Here is a 19,540-nt window from a genome sequence, read left to right as displayed (position 1 = left end):
CAGAGCCATTTGCAGCATGGCCAACATTATTGGCAGAAGGGTGCTATAGCAGACCACTTTAAATTACATTACCTGATTGGGTAGAGGTGGTGTGACAAAATCCCCTGCTTGGTTCTGTGAACCACCAGGAAGGTGACCTCAGGGGGGGCAGATGCCACCCAAGTCAGCAAATGTTGGGGGCGTTGTGAGTAAGATCCTCTGGTCACGTTACCCTGGTCCCCAGCCATGGCAGAATATGGGCACATTGCCTTACGACAGCCTAGTCCGAAGGGTCTAGTCCATTTCCACTGTACTAGCTCATCAGGGCAGACCAGCTCTGGAGGCTTAAAACCTAACACAAAATGTAATACTTTGCAAGGAAAGCCTGATCCTCCCAATGGAGAGAGTCTTACACTCGCATTAGCCAGATCCATATTGGCAATACTGAAAAGGAAGGCTTTCCCTTTGAAGGAATCGTTCTCTATGAGCAACAAAGGTAGTTATGGTTAACAGTTCACCCTGCACATGAAAGCATCAAAGGAGCCATGTTTACAGATCTGCAGGACCTGTGCCTACCACTGCAGTTCCACTAACATAATGTGTCCGTTTCTCTGCGTTTGAGAAGTGCGAGCTTGAAACAGAGAGCAACATTACAACTTAATTGTTCCCCAGTTAGTTTAGCTCCTGCATGGGAAACAGTGTATTTCTTTCCCCGCTCACTCAGGATGCCACAAGGATTAACAGCCTTTAATCCACACGCTGAACACACAACTGTCAGGTCAATGTGGGAAGCCCGAGCTTGGGCCACAGGGACAAGGGGAACTCAGTATAAATTTACCAGACCCAGTGATTGAGTGGGGGTTTCAGGAACGGGTAGATCACATTTGGGAGAAGGGTGCAGAATGGTGGAAGAAGCTGAGACTGGGGAGATGGCAGCATTGGAGAGATGGCCGAGGTGGTGGGAGGTAAATGTGCCAAGGAGGAGATGACACCATCATGGGACCAGAGTATACAAAAGGAGGTGGAGGGAGTAAAGATGGTCATGGAGGAGTTGGTAACCTCTGGCAGTGATAGTTGTGAGGTGGTGATAACATCAGACAACAAGAGGAGGGAGCGGGAAGGAAATAGCTGAAAGACGAGATGGTTAGAGGTAAGGGTATGATGGAGGCAACGACATTTGCAGGAGATAAATACGGGACACAGACGCAGGGAGGAGGGAACAAGTCACTTACCTGTAACTGTTGTTCTCCAGCATGGGTCTGGCATGGATTCACATGCTCATGAATATTCCCCGTCGTCAGGCTGGGAATCCTCGGTAAAGAAAAAATCAGTATCAGTTTCGTTTCTGATCTGTCTTTCTTAGTAGTAACCAATCACTGATCTCTGGGTCATACTGCCCCCAGCCAATGACTGCCCTCTCCCTAAGCCCCGCCTCTGGCAGCCATCCTCAGATTTGGTAGCACGCCAAGTGGCAGTATGACCAAGTGAAGAGCCGCAGAGGGGTAGGTGGGAGGGTTCGCATGTGAATCCATGCCAGACGCATGCTGGAGAACAACAGTTACAGGTAACTTGTTCCTTCTCCAGCATGGGGTCTGGCATGGATTCACATGCTCATGAATAAAAGAATACATAGCAGCATACACATGCACAACCACGGGAGGTGGCAACAGGCTCAACATTAAGCAATACAACCACTCAACATTAAGCATCTCTTACCTCCTCACCAGGCTCACCTTAAGCGAACAGGTTGCGCAGCACTGCTTGGCCGACCCTGGACTCCTCCCTGGAGTCCCGATAGACGCAGTAGAATCTTGTGAAGGTGTGCGTCGACCTCCACGTAGCAGCCCAGCAGATGTCCAGCAGGGGCACACCAGACAGGAACGCCGTGGTAGCAGCGATCGCTCTGGTCGAATGGGCTCTCGGACGGCCGGGCAGCGGTCGGTTTGCCAACCGGTGACAATGCATGATGAAGCCGGAGAGCCATCTGGAAATGGAAGTCTTCGAGAGAGCCTTCCCTTGATTCACAGACCCAAAGTTCACGAATAGCTGTGACGTCTTCCGAAAACTCTTCGTGCGGTCCACGTAGAACTTCAGCGCTCTAGCTACATCCAGCGAGTGCAAAGTCCTCTCGGCCGGTGTCGAAGGCGACGGGAAGAAAACTGGTAGCACCAAGGGCTCGTTGAGGTGGAAGTCCGACGGCACCTTGGGCATGAAGGAGGGGTGCGTCCTAAGCACTACCCTTGTGTCATGAAAAGTCAAGTATGGAGGCTTGCAAGATAGGGCCTGGATCTCTCCCACTCGTCGTGCAGAGGTGATGGCCACGAAGAACGCTGTCTTCCATGACAGGAACTTCAAAGGTGCCGAATGCATAGGCTCGAATGGGGCTCCCATGAGCCTGGTCAGCACCACATTAAGTTCCCATGCCGGGGCAGGGGCCTTCACTGGCGGGAATGATCGGAATAGTCCCTTCATAAATTCCTTTACCAGGCGATGAGACCACAGGGACGCCCGTCCCGTAGTCCTGGTATATCGGGAAATGGCAGCCAGATTAATTTTTTGGAGGCGTGAGCCAGTCCAGCTTTGGCCAGCGACAGTAAGTACGGCAGCACTTGAGGGGCCATAATCCGCAGAGGGTTAATCTTCTGTGCACGGCACCAGACAGAGAACCTCTTCCATTTATGACCGTAATGAGAGTTGAGGACGCCCTGGCTTTTGCAAGAACCTCTCTGCAATCAGCCGGGATATCATACCCTCCAAACTCTAGTGCTGCAGGAGCCAGGCCTGCAAGTTCAGCGACTGTGGGTCGTGGTGTAGAATGGCGGCTCCTTCTCTGGAGAGAAGATCTGCGTCCGCCGGCAGCCTGACTGGCAGGGACGTTGACAAGTCCAGAAGGTCCGGGAACCAGACCTGCCTCGGCCACGCCGGTGCAACGAGGATCATCCTGCACCTGGACTTCTTGAGCTGGCTGATGAGGCGGAGCAGCAACGGCAATGGAGGGAACGCGTATAAAAACAGGCCGTCCCAAGGGAACAAGAAAGCATCGCCCATGCTCCTCGGCTGTGGGAACCTGCTGGCGAACCTCTGGCACTTGGAGTTTGTCGCGGTCAGGTCGATCTGGGGTTTGCCCCATCGTTGGAAGAGTCGATCCACTTGATCCTGGCGCAGTTCCCACTCGTGGCACGAGCGCAGCTCCCTGCTGAGTGAGTCGGCGATGGTGTTTTTATTCCTGCCAGGTGGAAGGGAACCAGAAACATCCCCTGGGCGACGGCCCAGTGCCACAGATCCTGGCCCTCCTTGGATAGGGCTGGGGATCTGGTGCCCCCCTGGCTTCCGTATGTAGAACATCGTGGTGGTGTTGTCGGTGAAGATCCTCACCACTTTGTCCTTGAGGGACGGGAGGAACGACTTGAGCGCCCAGAACACTACACGGAGCTCCAAGATGTTGATGTGAAGAGACCTCTCCTCCGGGAGCCAAAGGCCTCTTGCGTGGAGATCTCTGGTGTGGGCCCCCCAACCCTCCAGAGAGGCGTCCGTGGTCACCGTCTCCTGAAACGCCGGGGTTTAAAAGTCCGCGCCCATCGTGAGGTGAGCCCGGGTGCCCCACCATAGGATCGCCCGACGGAACTCCTCGTCGAAGGGGATCCTGTCCTCGAAGCAGCCCCCCGCCTGAAACCAGCGGGCGTCGAGGAACTCCTGTAGCGGATGCATCCGAAGTCTGCAAAGGGGCACAAGGTAGATGCATGAGGACATCATCCCGAGAAGGGACTTGATGGACCTCACCCTGGCCACGTCCGTGGCTAACAGTCGCCGTACCTTGCCCAGGATGGTTTTGGTCCTCTCCTCTGAGGGGGAGGCCAATTGCTCCACTGTATCGAGCTTCGCCCCCAAAAACAGTGCTACTTGCGACAGAACCAGGTGGGATTTGGGGTAGTTGATGGAGAACCCCAGCTCCGTGAGCAACCGGACGGTCCTCGCCGTATGATCGACGGCGAGTTCCTTTGACCTTGCACGGATTAGCCAGTCATCCAGGTAGGGGTAGACGTGGATCCCCTGCAGGCGCAGCCATGCCACCACTGGTGCCAGGCACTTGGTGAAAACCCTGGGTGCCGGCTTAAATCCGAACGGTAGGGCTCTGAATTGGTAGTGGCGTCCTTGAACCACAAACCTGAGGAACTTCCTGTGCCTTTTTAGAATGGGGATGTGGAAGTAAGCATCCTCCAGGTCCAGCGACGATGGGAAGTCGCCTTCCTCCAGCTGCTCCAGTACGTGCTGGAGGGTGACCATCCTGAATTTCTGTGCCTTGATGTATTTGTTTAACCAACGCAGGTCTAAGATGGGGCACCAACCGCCTGTCTTCTTCCTGACGAGGAAGTACCTTGAGTATACTCTGGAGCCCCGGAGCCTCCTGAGGACAAGCTCGATGGCACCTTTCTTGAGCATCGCCTTTACCTCCAACAGCAGTTGAGGGATGTGATTCTCCTTCCTGGCCACGGGAGGAATGGGAGGGCACTTCTTTAGGAATTTCAGTGAGTGCCCGTTGGCCAGGGTGTCCAACACCCAACGATCGGTGGAGATGGATTCCCATACCCTGACGAACTCTGTCAGTCGGCCTCCCACCGGGATGCTTCGGTGGGAGCCCGACCACCCGGCCGGGTCAGTCTTGCTTGGAAGCGGCCTTGCCACCTTGGCCTCCTTGGCGACGACGGCGGGAACCCCCTTGCTTGCCGCGACCTCTGTAGGCCTCCTGGGAAGAGGAGCGGGCTGCCTGGCGGTAGGTGGAGGAGCCACCGTTGGATCCTTTGGAGGCACCCTGTCTGCCTCCAGAGCTCCGAAAGAGCCGTCGCTGCTGAAGCACCCCAAGGGCCCGGGCCGTCTCGGAGTCGGTCTTGATGGCCTGTAGAGACTCATCCACCGCCTTACCAAAGAGGTTGTTGCCGTCGAACGGCATGTCCAACACTCTGGTCTGGACGTCCTGGCGAAAGTCTGTCACCTTGAGCCATCCTCCGTTGCCCAGTTGGCGAAATCCGGTATCGGCAATGTCCGTTGCCACCGTAATGGCGTGATCCGACGCCACCTCGCCCTCCTGCAGAATTTCTAGGGCCTCTGCCATTTTGTCATCAGGCAGGAAATCTAGCAGGGGAGCTATCTTGAACCAGAGCTCCCTGTCGTAGCGGGCCACGATCGCTAAGGCATTGGCCGCCTTAATCGTTGTCGCCGCCGACGAGATGACTTGTCCCATAGAGTCCAACTTCTTACCCTCGCTGTCCGGCGGGGAAGTGGAAGTTGAGGCCGCCGTGCCCGCTGCGCCCGCTGCCTTCTTCTTAGCCGCTGCCGAGACGACCGAATCCGGCGTGGGCTGGGCCCTGAGGCACAAGGGGGCGGCATCGGGGACTCGGTACTTCTTCTCGTACCTGTCCTTCTTGGCGGGTGTTGTGGCAGGGTTCTTGAGGACAGCAAGCCCCTCGTCCCAAATGTCGTCGAGTAAAGGCACCGCGAGGACCGTCTTCCTCTTAGCCTCTCGTCGTTGGTACAGAAACCCCTCCTTTTTCTGTTCTTCAGGGCAGAGCTGGAAGAGCTCAGATGCCCTGGTTATCATGGCGTGGAAAGAGCCAACCTCGTCGGCTTGGGACGCCCGCGGGGGGGATGACGACGGGATGTCTACTGTCATCACCGCCGTCATCGTCCGTCCCCGTATCCTTTCCCGGCGAGGGGGATGAGGGGTCCACCGGTCTCGCAGGCACGAAGGGCGGAGCGGGTGGACTCTCCTCCGCTTGTTCGGAAGGGCTTCCCGATGGGCCTGGTTCTGGCTCCTCCGTCGGGGTGCGTGGTAATCTCGTCCTTATCTCGGTACATAAGGATTGGATTGCCAACAAAATGGCCGCCGAGCTATCCTGGGGCTCGGGCAATGGCTGCGACGGACGGGATGGCCACTCCAGTGGGCCCTGTTCGTCGTCCTCGTCGCTATCCTCGATCACGTCAGCAGGGACCGCCCCCTGGGATCGAACCTTCACGAACCTCTCGTTGAGGTTTATGAACCTCTCGTTGAGGCCTATGGACCTTTCGTTGAGGCCCCTCTTGGTCTCCACCAGTTCCTCCTCAGAGGCTGATTCCGAGTCTGTAACGGCCACCGCCCCCTCCCCCTCTTTTTCAGCCAGGGGCTTCACGGGGGTCTTAGTGATGGGCTGGAAAGAGGATTCCCTCTGCGGCGGCTGGGATACTCTGGGCCCAGAGGCCGTTTCCATTGGCGTAGTCTCAGCCGGCTCCGCCAGGGTCGCAGAGACCACTTCGGTAGACGCCTTAGCCGGGTGGATAAAGGCCCTCACCACCTTAGGTGCGTCCTGGGCCTTCGCCTTGGGGGGAGGGTCAACGCCCCGCTCCCCCTTTGAGATCGACCGGGTCCGCTCCAGCGGCCTACCCGGGTTCTCGGACTTCCTCTTCCCCGACCCAGAGCGCTGGCTCGTGGTCGAATGCCGGGGAAGTAGCGCCCTGCTTGGCAACCGAAGAGCCCGACCTTTCGGCGCTCCTGGACTCGCGTTGCTTGGCCTTCTGTTGGGTCCCAGTTGCCGGGGCGCCCTCAAAGGACTTAGAAGCCCGCTCAGACTTCTTCTTCGCCTTCTCACTTGCTGTGCCCTTCTCCAGCCAGGTGGCGAGGTGGGAACGACAATCTTGTTTGGTCCGTTCAGAAAGGTTCTTGCAGAACGCACAGTCCTTCTCCACGTGCGTCTTGTCCCCATGGAGGCAGTAGAGACATTGCAAATGCTTGTCCTCCTTGAAAACGTTATATAATCCGCATCCAGGGCAGTTCCTGAACAGCTTGGATTCGGGTGTCGAGCTCCCTTTGTCCTGGGCCATGTGCTTGAGGTAGGCCGCAGATCTTCCGGAATCCTCCGAGAAGTGTAAACTCGACAAAAACTTCACCCTTGAGGGGCGTAGAAGAATTCCGAAACGGGTCCCCGTTATCGGAAGTAAAAACGGTGGAGCTTGAGGCTCGATTAAACCGAAAAATTAGAAATTCTCCTGAAAAAACGTGAAAACGCAGTAAAAAAGCTCGAGAGCTAAACACGAGGACTCCCAACACTTGAGCTTGCGGTAAAAATCTGAGGATGGCTGCCAGAGGCGGGGCTTAGGGAGAGGGCAGACATTGGCTGGGGGCAGTATGACCCAGAGATCAGTGATTGGTTACTACTAAGAAAGACAGATCAGAAACGAAACTGATTTTTTCCTTACTGAGGATTCCCAGCCCGACGACGGGGAATATTCATGTGCATGTGAATCCATGCCAGACCCCATGCTGGAGAAGTAGTAGAACATGGGGCAGAACGAGGTGCTAAAACCCAAGGGCCAGGAAGAGGTGTTTACATCAGGGCCCAGGAGTGAGACATAAGCAAGAACATTAGTGGCAGACTGATACGGAGGTGGTGGAAAGGAAGAGGAGCGAAAGGAAGGGCAGCGTGCAACCAATAACAATAGGAAGGTTCTGGCAGGCCAGCTATGCCCTCGGCAGAGCCAGACTGTATGAGGAAGAACAAGACAGACCAGCAGGTTATGGTCAGAGAGGGAAAGGAATTGAATATACGCTCATCCCTAATCATGGACCCCCTCTAGCTCTCCCTGATGGCTACAACCACTGGCCAATCTACTTAGAAGACTTTGGGCCTCATTCTAACCTTGCCGGTCCGGAAACAATAGTGCCAGTAAGCTTACCCCGCACTGCTGTTTCTGGACTGGAAAGTACAAGTCTGCCAGGCGGGAACCCTCCCGCCTGGCATGTCTGACCTGCTGGGTGGACCGGCATCCACCTGCAGAGTTTGATAGAGGCACGAACACCGTTATTACTGGTGATGGTGTTTCCGTGGTTCCCACTCCGAGTCCAATGGGACTCTATGGGAATGGTGAACAACATTTTACCGCCACCTGACTTCCCGGCCGCTGGGGTTGTAATCCTGCGGTGTTACTGGAAAGTCAGGTACCGGCAGCAACTGGCCGGTATCACCGGCACAGATACCGCCGGACCCGTAATGAGGCCCTTTGTTTCTGTTGCATCTGTGACCTTGGAAAGCGGGCAACAAGGCTAGGTGGAAGGAGAGGGTTAGGGTCACTCTTAAGCCCATCCCAGAGGAGGCGAACAACCTCCTATAAACAGTGACTACTAGGAACTTTTTCCAAGGGTTCAGTGGCCAAACTGCCTTCATCCGGCCAGATACATTTTGCAAGAAAACTACCGATTATTGTTGTTTTGTCAAAAGATCCTGGTTTTACATTTTAAGTTTACCCACCTGTACGCAATCCCAGAATTCAAATAAAAAGTAAACTAAACTATTCTAATTGGCCCTAGCATCCTCCTTTATTCTCACGTGACATACATAAGTGGTAAAAAACCACTTCTTAACCACAGCATTGATTTGGGGTTGTAGGGACAGTCTATGGTCCGTCAGAATTCTTAGATTCATAAGCACTTTCAATGTCTCTTGTAATAGATTTTGTTCTATTGGGGTAAACTTGGGATTTGGTGGTATTTTCTTACCGTAAAAATATTGGCAGTAAATTAGTCTTGCATTTATATTGGGTTTGGTATAACACTATTTCAGGGACCATACCTTGTTAGCTTATATTGGTGGTCATTTTAGTGGTATCTTGTTTTGTGGTATAGCGGTGAGCATGATTTCTTTTTTATACCATAACCCCATCATAAAACAAACCTTTCCTTTCTATTAGAATACCCCCTAGTTGTCTGTAGAGAGCTCCAGACCTATGCACTTCAGCAGAACCCAATGATTTTATTCAGAGCGCCACCTACAGTTCGTGGCAGGTACTACTGGCATATATACATCCAATAATCTATGTGCCATAAGACATTACTGGCTTATTTACATCCAGTAATCTATGTATCAGATCCTTTCCCATCAGCATGCAAGGAAAGAAACATTCATCATACTGCACACAAGCCTTCTCTTGTTTGTTATTTTACTTGCATTAGTAAATTGGCAAATGCACTACTGCACTGATATGAACCTCCCTTTTATACATCACCTATGTAAAATAATTCACTGATGCATAAATGACACAAAATCCCATTTGTTTTCATAGACACTTATTATATTGAATCTCATTTGCATGTTATCAAGTTTTATCATGGTTATTTACAGCACCATCTGGAATACAATAGAAAACTGAACAAGCAGGTCTATTTAAAACAGATTAATATTCCCACATTCTGAAAAGGACGAAAAATAAACATGCTCCGACTTCCTGACTTCCCTGCACTGTAATAAACCTCATGGTCAACAATGGGGGTCTGTTCTGACGTATAGCGTTTTCTGGGGACTACTATTGAACTAAAGTAGGCCTGGGTTAATTCTATTATGTCGAGAGAGGTACAAAAACACTTTAAATGTGAAAATGCACAGGAAGGAATTTCAGACACAAATAGATATTGATCTGTCAGCTTTTTAAATGTATTTAGCTGTAATAAACCTCAGCCACTCATACGGCATTTCACATGGTCCTCACTTAGCACATATCTTACCAAGATTGGTATTTCTTTGAAGTTCCCAGCGCGACCTTGCTATATTCGCAAATGCAGACCCAGTGTCAGCGCGAAATGCTCCTGTAATCTTGTGTGGGGAGCACTAGCTAGATATCTCTCACAGCCAGCGCTCTGACCCCTTGTAACTCCGTCAGTCTTCTCAGCCCAGCCTGAACTAACTGCTCTCCGCATTTCTTGTTTTCAAGAAAGCTCCTATCCTTCCCCTTTTTACGTGGCTTGTCTGCCTATAATTTCCCCCAATCAGGTTAACAAGAATGTGTACTGTATCAACCCTCGTGTTCAGCACAATGAAGGCTTTAGGTCTCCCTGTATTAATGTTTCATTCTGTTTCCTGCTGCCTGCCACAAGCTGCTCCACAAGCTGAAGAAAATGCCAGTGTGCATTTAAAAATTAATTACAGCAGTGTCACCAAAACATGGATTTTACCTCATTTGGCATATAAGACTACATTTTAATGTTATATAAGTTAGAATTAGTATTTTAGTAGTGTTAAATAATGTTAGTCAGTTATTTATATTCTAATGTAGTTTCCATGCATGAAGCATCCAAAACAAAATGGTGCACTTCAATATTTGGCCTGGCAGCACATTAAGCTTCTATGCGTGTTCTGAATATCTGCAGTTTCAAATTGGGCTTGGCTGTGTTGTAAATCCTGTACTTTTCATACTACCAACAATGCTATGTTATACTGGCAAAAAAAGAAAAATCTGTTACATACTGGCAAAATACCACTACATGCTGGCAATAAAAAAATGCCATTACATTTTGACAAAATGCTATACATGTCCTTACACTCTGTAGGCAATGGGATTGTTGCGTTTGGGGAGTTGTTAACAGGGCAAATCAAGATTTCTGTTTCGTTTGGGTTATGTTGCAGGTCATCCATCAGTTCACTAGTACGAGGCACCTTGTGAGGTCAGCTTCTTTGTCGGCTATGAGGTTGAAGACTATTTGAGTGTTGTCTATGTAGTTGTAGCACATGAGGGAGGCCCTATATCTTGGTGATACTAAGTTGTATCATGTATATGTTGATGAGAAGGGGCAACAGGTGTGATATTTGCGGTACTCCACATGCTATGTTGTGTGTGTTGGCTCTGTGGAGTGGCAGCCAGGGGCTTTTTATTCTGTCCTTAAGGAATTATGTCTTCGTAGTGCAGTGTTGGCCAGTACTGCTTCTCGGAGTGAGCTGATGAATAAGGAGAAGGTTAACTTTGTCGAACGCTGCCGAGGTATTTGGGGGTATGAAAGCTGAATTAATGTTGATGTCCACTTTGGTATTTAGGGAACCCCATATGAATAGAAGCACAGTTCTGTTCCTCTCCTGGCTCTGAAGCCTACTTGGGCGTGCACCAGGATGTTGTTTAACTCTGCATGTTGCAGTATTTGATTATATTGCCAAATATGTCCCTCATCACCCAGGTCACCGTCTACACATTTTGCTAAATGCAGTGGATTATGCATCAATGAGAGAGAACCGTTTTTTTAACTAGGCATGTTATAGCATAAGATTTACACACCTTAGCCTACAACAGTACAAATGAATTAACAAATAATGAAGACAATTAAATTTGTCTACATTATAAGAAAAGAATAAATATAACACTAACAATTTAATCTCAAAACATCAATATATACATCAAATTTACTTATCCATTTCAACTAAAAATAGTCTCCAAATGTCATAAAGTGCAATAGTCAAAGCCGGGACCTATCCCTGTAAATATCGGGCCCAAAATTGATAAGAACTCATTGTATCCTTATCATGCACAAATTTACTAAGAAACCTTACACGACCTGCTTAATATATGTTGAGATGTCTCAATAACTCATCCATCATGACATTACAAAAGATTCTCTCATGTTTTGAAACACGCATTCTAGCTCCCAACCCATCATAACATGATAATTGGCTGAGCCTAATCATGAACAAGAATCTTATTTTGGGACTAGTGTATTTCAGCAGATAGCCTTGAGGTTTCTCCAATATATAAGTATATTGTACCGTGTTTGAAAGGAGGAATATGTTAGAGCCTTAGTTAAGTTACTTTGAAAGTCCCAATTTTCAGCTGCCTTTTTAAGGCTAGAAATAAATTTACAACCACTTTCCTACAAATCAGGTATCCAATCAATACATTTGAAAAACTTCTGACATGTGAAAATCAACCAATTATGTCTGTTTAACCCTCGTCTAAGAAGTTCATCTTTCAAAAGATCAAATACGGGAATACAATGTGTGAATGTGTGATATTAATTTGTAACCACAGAGGGCATTGCCTAATTCTTACCAGCATGCTTAGGGACGTGAGACCCATTTCCAAGCAAATCATACTGGGTGGTGGGGGGGTATAATTGGGCAGACGAAACATACTCTTCAATATGGTGCCTTCCAATCGATCTAACCATGCAATATCCAGGTCATCCCAAGTCTCCAAACCATACAAGATTAAAGGGACAATGCTGTTTGTACACCACCAGTAATCCACCGGTACTAAATCCACTTCTTAGCTTCTAAAAGTGCTAAATTACCCCCATCTTCCTGTGGACTTTCGTCTTGATGACTTAATCCAAGCCAACTATGTTTCGCCGAGATGTTACATCCCAGGTAGATATACTCATCTGTCCCTTCCACCATCAAGTTCTCTAGCTTGACATTAACTAGCTAGGGAAACCTGTCTACTGCCATCAAATACTATCAGCCAAGTCTTTCTCAGATTTATTTTTAATTTATTAGCAGTGGCATAATCTATTAACATACGCATAGATCTAACTATGCCTGTTTTAGTATGGTCAAGCAATATTATGTCCTGCGCATATGACAAAATAGGTATATGCAGTGATCCCATTTAGGAGCCAAAATTCTAGCTCCACTGATAATCCCAGGAAGATCCACCAAATAGAGGTTAAACAATAGGGGTGCGAGCATGCAACCCTGTTTCAAACCTTTGTTGGTAGGGATTTGATCTGTGAACAAGCCAGTACCATCCATACGCACACATACCTTAGTGTTCGAATGCAGCTGGTAAAACATATTCAACAACCCGCTATTATTTCCCCACTTAGTTTACTCCACAGCGTTATCTAGTCAAAAGCATTACTAAAATTAATATAAAGTACATGGAGCTTTGGGCTCTTTTTTGTCTTTGCTCTCACTATAAATAAGCATGCGTAAAATTAATACGTTGTGTATTGAGCATTCAGCACGAAATCCCTCTTGGGTCAGGTGGAGAATAGAATGAGTTAACCCAGCTTTTTTTCTTAAGAGTGGACCGAAAATACGACTACACATCAAGCATCGAGAGTAAGCAGTAATTAGCTGCAACATCTCGTTCACCTTTTTACAAATATGGAATCCTCAATTAATGTTTCCAAGATTGTGGCATATTAATTTGTGCGTAGGTCTGAGAATCTTCTTTTACCACTAAATAGGTCAACCAGTCTGGTCTGCGAGCACCCGAATTTTTTTAGGCTTCTTATTAAAGACTCTATATCTATCATTGAGTTCTACGTCGTCAATATTAGACCTTTCAGTGGAAGGTTGCCACACAACTGACTACAGAATAATAAAGTCTATCATTATGCTCCACCCATTTGGCACAAGAAACATTGTTAATCAGTGCAACATTAGCTCTACATGTATTCTCATTGATAAATGACTAACATTTCTTAGAGTTTCTCGTTGCTAGCACCCAAAACATATTTTGCCATTCCTTTGTTCTGCCAGAAACTTTAGGCTCTCTAAGCCAGTTCTTATAAATGTTCCTTTTTTCTTTGTACAAAATTACCTTTTCAACGGCAGTGATATCGGATGCTACGTATTAAGGATCTCAATTGGCAGTTTGAATGCGGAATTAGGCTGTCAAACATGTTATTTCTTTATAATAAAAAAAATATTTAATGTCTGAGGTGGAAACCCATTTATTCATGATAGCAACACAGCTATCTGACTCAGCCAGACTGGACGGAGCAATAGAGGAATCCTCTTTTAGTACTCTATTCAACCTTCTAATATTTCTTTCCGACCACAAAATACGATTACCCTGTGCATTGATTGGCTCCCCTCCATGGCCCTAATAGATTGAAATGAGTCAGACACCATAGATACCTTTAATATATTATGGCACTATGGTTAAACTGCAATACTCTCGTCTGTCTCAGTCTATCCCACCCATCAGGGTCCACAAAAATATAATCAATGACTGCCCGATCATCTCTCATATGCCAAGTGTGATTAATTATAGTAGAGCCCTTTGAAACATGATTGGCCATTTTAAGGCCCTTAATAGACATGAAGTTGCAAAGCTTTGTACCTACTACATCTCCTTTTTGTAGAGCATGGTCTCAGTAGCATGGGTATTACTAAAACTCTCATATATCGGATCCATACTACAATGAACAGTAAAATCCCCAATAATCACAATTAAACATTCTGGGTTTATACATGCATAATAAGATGGTAACTCAGCAATTCATTCCAAAATACATGGCTGTTTAAGCCCCCACCCTGTCCCGAAGGGCTACATACATTGATAACCAGTATGTCCAGACCCTCTGCTCTAGACACTTGTACAGCTAACACCTCTGCTGTCTTAGTAGGTGTATGCACAGTAACATATACCATGGTATTTCTAACAGCAGTTTGGAGAACCCCCTGGGACGACCTGTAGTACCCTTGGTGGCTTTTGTCACAACTGCACTGTATCCATCTATTACAATGGAGTACGCAACCAGGTCTCCTGCATAAGTATAATGACATCTTGAAAAGAGAATTACTTCAAAGAGTCGGTAAGATGTTTAAAGCTTCTGGTGTTCCATGAAACAAAACGAGATCTGATTTAGATTTTCCGTATGAATGATGCTGCTTTTGTGACAGGGCTTGTGGAACCCAAGCCCTCTCAGTGACGGTTTGCAGGGTAAGCCTCTCCATTGCAGATTTTAACAGTTATCTGTCTACCTTGTTTATTACAGGTCACTTTGAGCTCTGGGTATGGTTGATTCTAGCCAGGGGCTTTTGTTTCATAAATTGATATTTCAAATCCCATTTTAATTAGGCTAGATAGATGTATTAGAATTAACATCATTACTTTTGTCAAATTACAGTGTAGTTTTCCTAGGAAAAACTTTGTCCACTATTTCAACATAATCTATGTCTGCAGATGCTGTGACCCATAACTCAGGTATTAAATGGATCAGTTTGAAGAACTTTTGTCTATTAATTGTGCTATCATTAGATTGGTAAAAAATATCTTGAATTAACAAACATGAGCCCTTCAGTTGATCCTGTCCCCATTTTACTTTTTTATCATGCTCCTGCATTGTCACTTCTCTTTCTCTACATCCAAGCTTTCCGAGACCTCCCTGGCAATGCATATAGAATCCACAGGGTCCTCATCCAGATCTTCATTTGAGGAGTCCAAATTCAGTCATTTATTAAGAGAGGCTTGTCGTTTCTTTCTGCCTGACGCCGATTCTTCTTAGTTAGCTTAGCTTGGCTTGATCTTTACTCGGCGTTTTTTGAATTACCCACAAGTCTATTTTATTCTTCGGTTTAGAAGCTTCTGTTTTCTGATTCTTATTGTTGGACTTACATGCACCCTGTTGATTAAGAGCTTGCTAAGTTTCCTCGATTATAGTAATGGTTTCATTCAGAGGCTTAGTTATTTGAGACTTTCCCTTTTTTTGTCATTGGAGTGGAGGGCGGGGCGTTGCAAGAACTGGTTGCTTGAGGCTCTCCCTCATCCACTATACTTGCTTCCAGCGTCCCCCCCCAGTTTGTCGCTGCTTCCGTTGTCTCAGTAATCTGTGCCATAGCTTCTTTTGGCATCGTTTATTCTTGCGTCCACCACAAGGTTTCCTGTTATTTTTTTATTTTTTTTAAGAGGCAGAGGTGGGAGACGAGGTGCTCAGGACAATACAGTATTTTCCGAGTCCTCTGCCACAAGTACCGATGGAACCGAGGTATTCTCCTGCATTTCACAACCCACTTGACTTGCTTCCTCCACCCGGCTATTAAGAAGGAGCACATCTTCTTGTACAACGTCAACTGCCTTGTCAGTTTGTCATTACGATGGCCGTTGAGGTTGTGCTGGACATATTTTCCAAGATTCTATGTAGAAGAGCTTCTTTGTTTACCAGGATTACATACTCCTCCTTTTGTACGTTTAACTTGCCCACACAGACCTCCACTAGCTCAGTGTTATTTTCCTAGTCACCAGAGCTCTGATTACAGACTTCATTAAAGGAATCAGTCAGTGGCTAGCAGAAAGTTTGCTCATTGGTGGATGGAGAAAAGGGGCCCAAATAAGGACGGTCTCTTAACTGGGCGTCCTCAGTCCCCTCCAGCCCAGAACAAGGATTAATTTCTAAACGATTTGTTCATATGGGACTCACAGTTCTATTCACTGGCTTTCCCTGGGAATAGGACAGAATGTCAGAATAAAAATTACCGACCCCACCATAAGACCAAAAACACACACCACGAAACGTTCTAACTACCAAAGGTTCTCGAACTTTTTGTGGTATGTGTTTAGGTGTTTTTGTGGGGTCGGTATGCCATTTTTTTTAAAGGCTGGTTGGGGTTTTGGGGAGTGTCCTCTGCAACACCCCGCTCAGCAGCCCCGCAGCTCACCCGAGCAAAAGTAAAAAAAAAAATAAAAAAAAAAAAAGGACCCTGCAGCGCTGAGTTCCCAATCACAGAGTTGAAAGGGAGCCGGCACCGCAAGGACACAGCGCGTCTGAAGGAAAGGTAAGTGGTGTGGTGAGGGTGTGAGTGTGTGTGTTTGAATCTGTGTGATTTGTAATGGAAATGTTCGCATGGGAAATGTACGAACATTTTGTATTGCGTACATTTCCCATGCGAACATTTCCGTCGCGGGTAATTTACCTGCGGACAACTCACATAGATCCCTGCCAAACACCCAATTACCCACGAAGTCTGGAATCTGTTTCTTGCGTGCCTTCTATAACCAATCAAAGTTCTCAAAAGAAAACCACAAAACATTCAAACCAATGGCGCCAACTCATTTTTAGCAGTCTTGTGTACACTTCCAACTGGGGAAGGCAGGCAAATTAAAACAGGGAGCTGCAAACCTACGCGCATCACTGATTCTCTCCCCCCGCTTTTTTCTTAACAGGCTCATAATGATCTGCTCCGGACGTACGAGGCAAAGCTGCGAGCATTTGGGATTCCTGTGGAAGAACTGGGATTCAAACCTCTGGAAAGTATGGTGGCCGGTCAAACCTTTGGCCAGGGCACTGCTGGACTGGTTTCTGTACCCACGTAGATAAAATAGTATCTTACTCTGCCTCTTGACCTTCTCTAATCATAAACTTTGCCTTACCGTGTTTACCCTCTCATGCACTTTAATGCTGTTCGGGAGAAGAGACAACACGAAAAAAAGAGGGAAAATTCACGTGTATGCCTTAATGGTTGATCCATGATTATTTCTTAAGTACATTTACCTTATTAAAATATATTTTTTAACGTAAATGGAGGTAGTCTGTTTGACAGAAACAGCTCCAGAAGGGAACAGAGAAGCAACACTGCACTTGTACTTGTTTACGCTCCTTTCTGAAATGGTTGGACAGCGAAGAACCCACGTGTACCCACAACTGCATACTGGTCACATCAAGTACTCCAGGACTTCAAGCAGTGCTTGTTTCTTATTGAGGCTTCCCATCTGGTCACCACAGTCCTGTCCTTTAAACAGTAATGCCTGATAGAATGTATAGTTGCACTTTTTCCAGACACCAGCTCAGTTGAAACAAAATGAGGAATGTGAGATGGACACTATATCCGGAGGAATAGCTCTGTTGGATACTGCAACAGTTTCAGTATCTGCATGAATGTGTGGCTACAGGTCCTTGTAAGGCAGTTTTCATATATACATACAAAGCATATGATTGAATTCCGGTAGTTACTGCAAGATTGCCTTTAGGGAAAGGCCTCTCGGACTTGCCCTTATGTGACAAGTTGGAGATAAAAATTCCAATGGCTTTAGTAGTCTGTGCTGGCCTACTTTTATGAAAAGTAAGCATGTAGAGCTCCAACACCAGTTAAAATCCTTATAGCAAGACAACTGGTGTTTTTCTCGAAAAAAGATGCCACATCTTGTGCTTCACGCTCCAGTACTTTTTCAAGGCATTTTGATACAGTAAGCATTCTGTGGCCATCGCTGCACAGGAAAGTAAGGGCTAGTCCCACTTCTCTTTCCGCCTTTGTTTCAATTCTTCACGATTCCTTCGAGTAGCGTAGCTTGCTGAATGACTTGCATTGGTCATAAGTGTCCATGTATATGTGGTGTAATATTGTTGTTAGGAAACTCATGTTCATAGATTAGGTCGCTTAAACGTGGACTTTTTCCAACAGCATCCTGTATGCGGTGTTCCCGTCTGAGCACGGGAGGAGCGCTTTGTCACTGGCTGGTTGTTTTCTCGTTCAGCGATTTACCACAACTTTCTGGGTTGCCAATCCTGCTATGAGAAATGAGACTATTAGTCCCTTGTTTTGACACACACTGATGGCCACAGAATGCTTACCTAGAGAGGAAGCCATCAGTAACATGAGATTAAAGTATCATTCTATGCCTTGATAAAGTACTGGAGTAAGAAGCACATGCATGTGTCAACACTTTCTTTTAAATAGAATCTAATCAAAAAATGTAAATCATCTCGATATACTCAGTTACTTGGTTTGGGATATTTACATACTTTTTACAAAAGTAGGGCGGCACAGACTACTAAATCCATAACGATTTCAATCTCAAACTATATCTGTATAAAGCCTGTTTGTGAAAAAGTGCTCTGGACATAAGTGCCAGGTAATAAAAAGCGAGCTGCTACTAATATTGCCATCTGTTTCGTGTGGGAACAACTTTTCATCAACAGCTAGGAAGCTCTCACACCTGCTCTTTAAATAAAACACTTTCGTCTAAATGATAAACCAATATATATTTAATCATTTTAAGAATTGAAAACAGTAGTCTGTGAATAATGATGTTGTTTTGCTATCCTAAACATACAAATACTTTACAGTCACGATTTGACATTGAGGCGACTTAACAGTGTGCCCAGCAACGTTTTAAGCCAGTGACCCATTCTAGTAATTTAGCTTCCTCTGTAAGTGCTGTAAGAAAATCGACTCAGCAGCAGTGGGACATGGTATTTCTGTCCCGGGTCCAAGATGGTGAAGACAATCTAAAACACACAAAAGAAACAGTAAAATCAAGGAATGGCTTGAAATAAATCTCATACAGGAGTCGAAATGTATGCAGTGAACATAACAGAATGAGTGAGATTTGTACAAAACATGGTAAATTTAGTACAAGATTTTGATAATAGATTCTTGTACTAGTCCTTAGACCTCTTCCTTCTGAATAACTGTATTAACTGGCTGATGTACAGCAGTATAGTGAAATATTCTTTGGATGGTTCTCTGTGGTTATGACCGTTGCTTGGCCAGTCACCTATTGTTTGTTGAACTTTCTTCACAACCCCCCCTTCTCCTCCACATCACCACTCCACCACCCCTTAACAACTAACCCACACATACATAAAATTGATATGTATGTGTGTATATAATGTTGATCCAAAAGAAAACAACTTTGTTAGCTTAATTTAGATATCAACTTCTTTTCATTTGGATCAACACTCTATTCAACCTCTGGCTAACAAGCTTCAAGAAAACTGAAAAATAAATGCACCTTAATCGTATTTCTGATGCTTGTATCTGCTTGGATTCACATGCTTTGCATAGACCGCCATCTAGTGATACGTGCAGAGTATTACATGACTTGTTTTCGAAAATTGAAAAGGGACGTTGAATGGGTGCATCTATAATGCTATCCCTAGTGTGGTGTTCATTGTGCCCATGGTGCTTCATGCCTCAAAGTCTGTATAAAGCGATTGAGGCAGCCAGGGCATTGAAGTTCTTTGTCATAGTGAGCTCAGCATCAAGGTACACCCCGTGGGTTTTTTACTTGTTTAAGAACAGGGATAGAGACACCATCAGTGTGAAAG

The 19,540-nt window shown here is 46.5% G+C and overlaps 2 protein-coding genes across 2 annotated transcripts in view; one reads left to right on the top strand and one right to left on the bottom strand.

Moving 5' to 3' along the window:
• GAS8 (growth arrest specific 8) overlaps nucleotides 1-17,012 on the top strand; it is a 207,762-nt gene extending 190,750 nt beyond the window's left edge. Inside the window, exon 11 of the mRNA XM_069635552.1 lies at nucleotides 16,657-17,012. Coding sequence (XP_069491653.1) covers nucleotides 16,657-16,806 — 150 coding nt within the window. The 3' untranslated portion in view covers nucleotides 16,807-17,012. The remainder of the gene's footprint in view (nucleotides 1-16,656) is intronic.
• A 1,445-nt stretch (nucleotides 17,013-18,457) lies between these two features.
• The window catches only part of LOC138524997 (cadherin-1-like), a 472,038-nt gene continuing 470,955 nt past the window's right edge, over nucleotides 18,458-19,540 (bottom strand). The window contains exon 12 of the mRNA XM_069635551.1: nucleotides 18,458-18,718. Coding sequence (XP_069491652.1) covers nucleotides 18,629-18,718 — 90 coding nt within the window. The 3' untranslated portion in view covers nucleotides 18,458-18,628. The remainder of the gene's footprint in view (nucleotides 18,719-19,540) is intronic.

The sequence above is a fragment of the Ambystoma mexicanum genome, chromosome 1q (genome assembly GCF_040938575.1).
Source record: "Ambystoma mexicanum isolate Mex_15411 chromosome 1q, UKY_AmexF1_1, whole genome shotgun sequence".
NCBI lineage: Eukaryota > Metazoa > Chordata > Amphibia > Caudata > Ambystomatidae > Ambystoma > Ambystoma mexicanum.
This window is presented reverse-complemented; position numbering and strand designations above follow the sequence as displayed.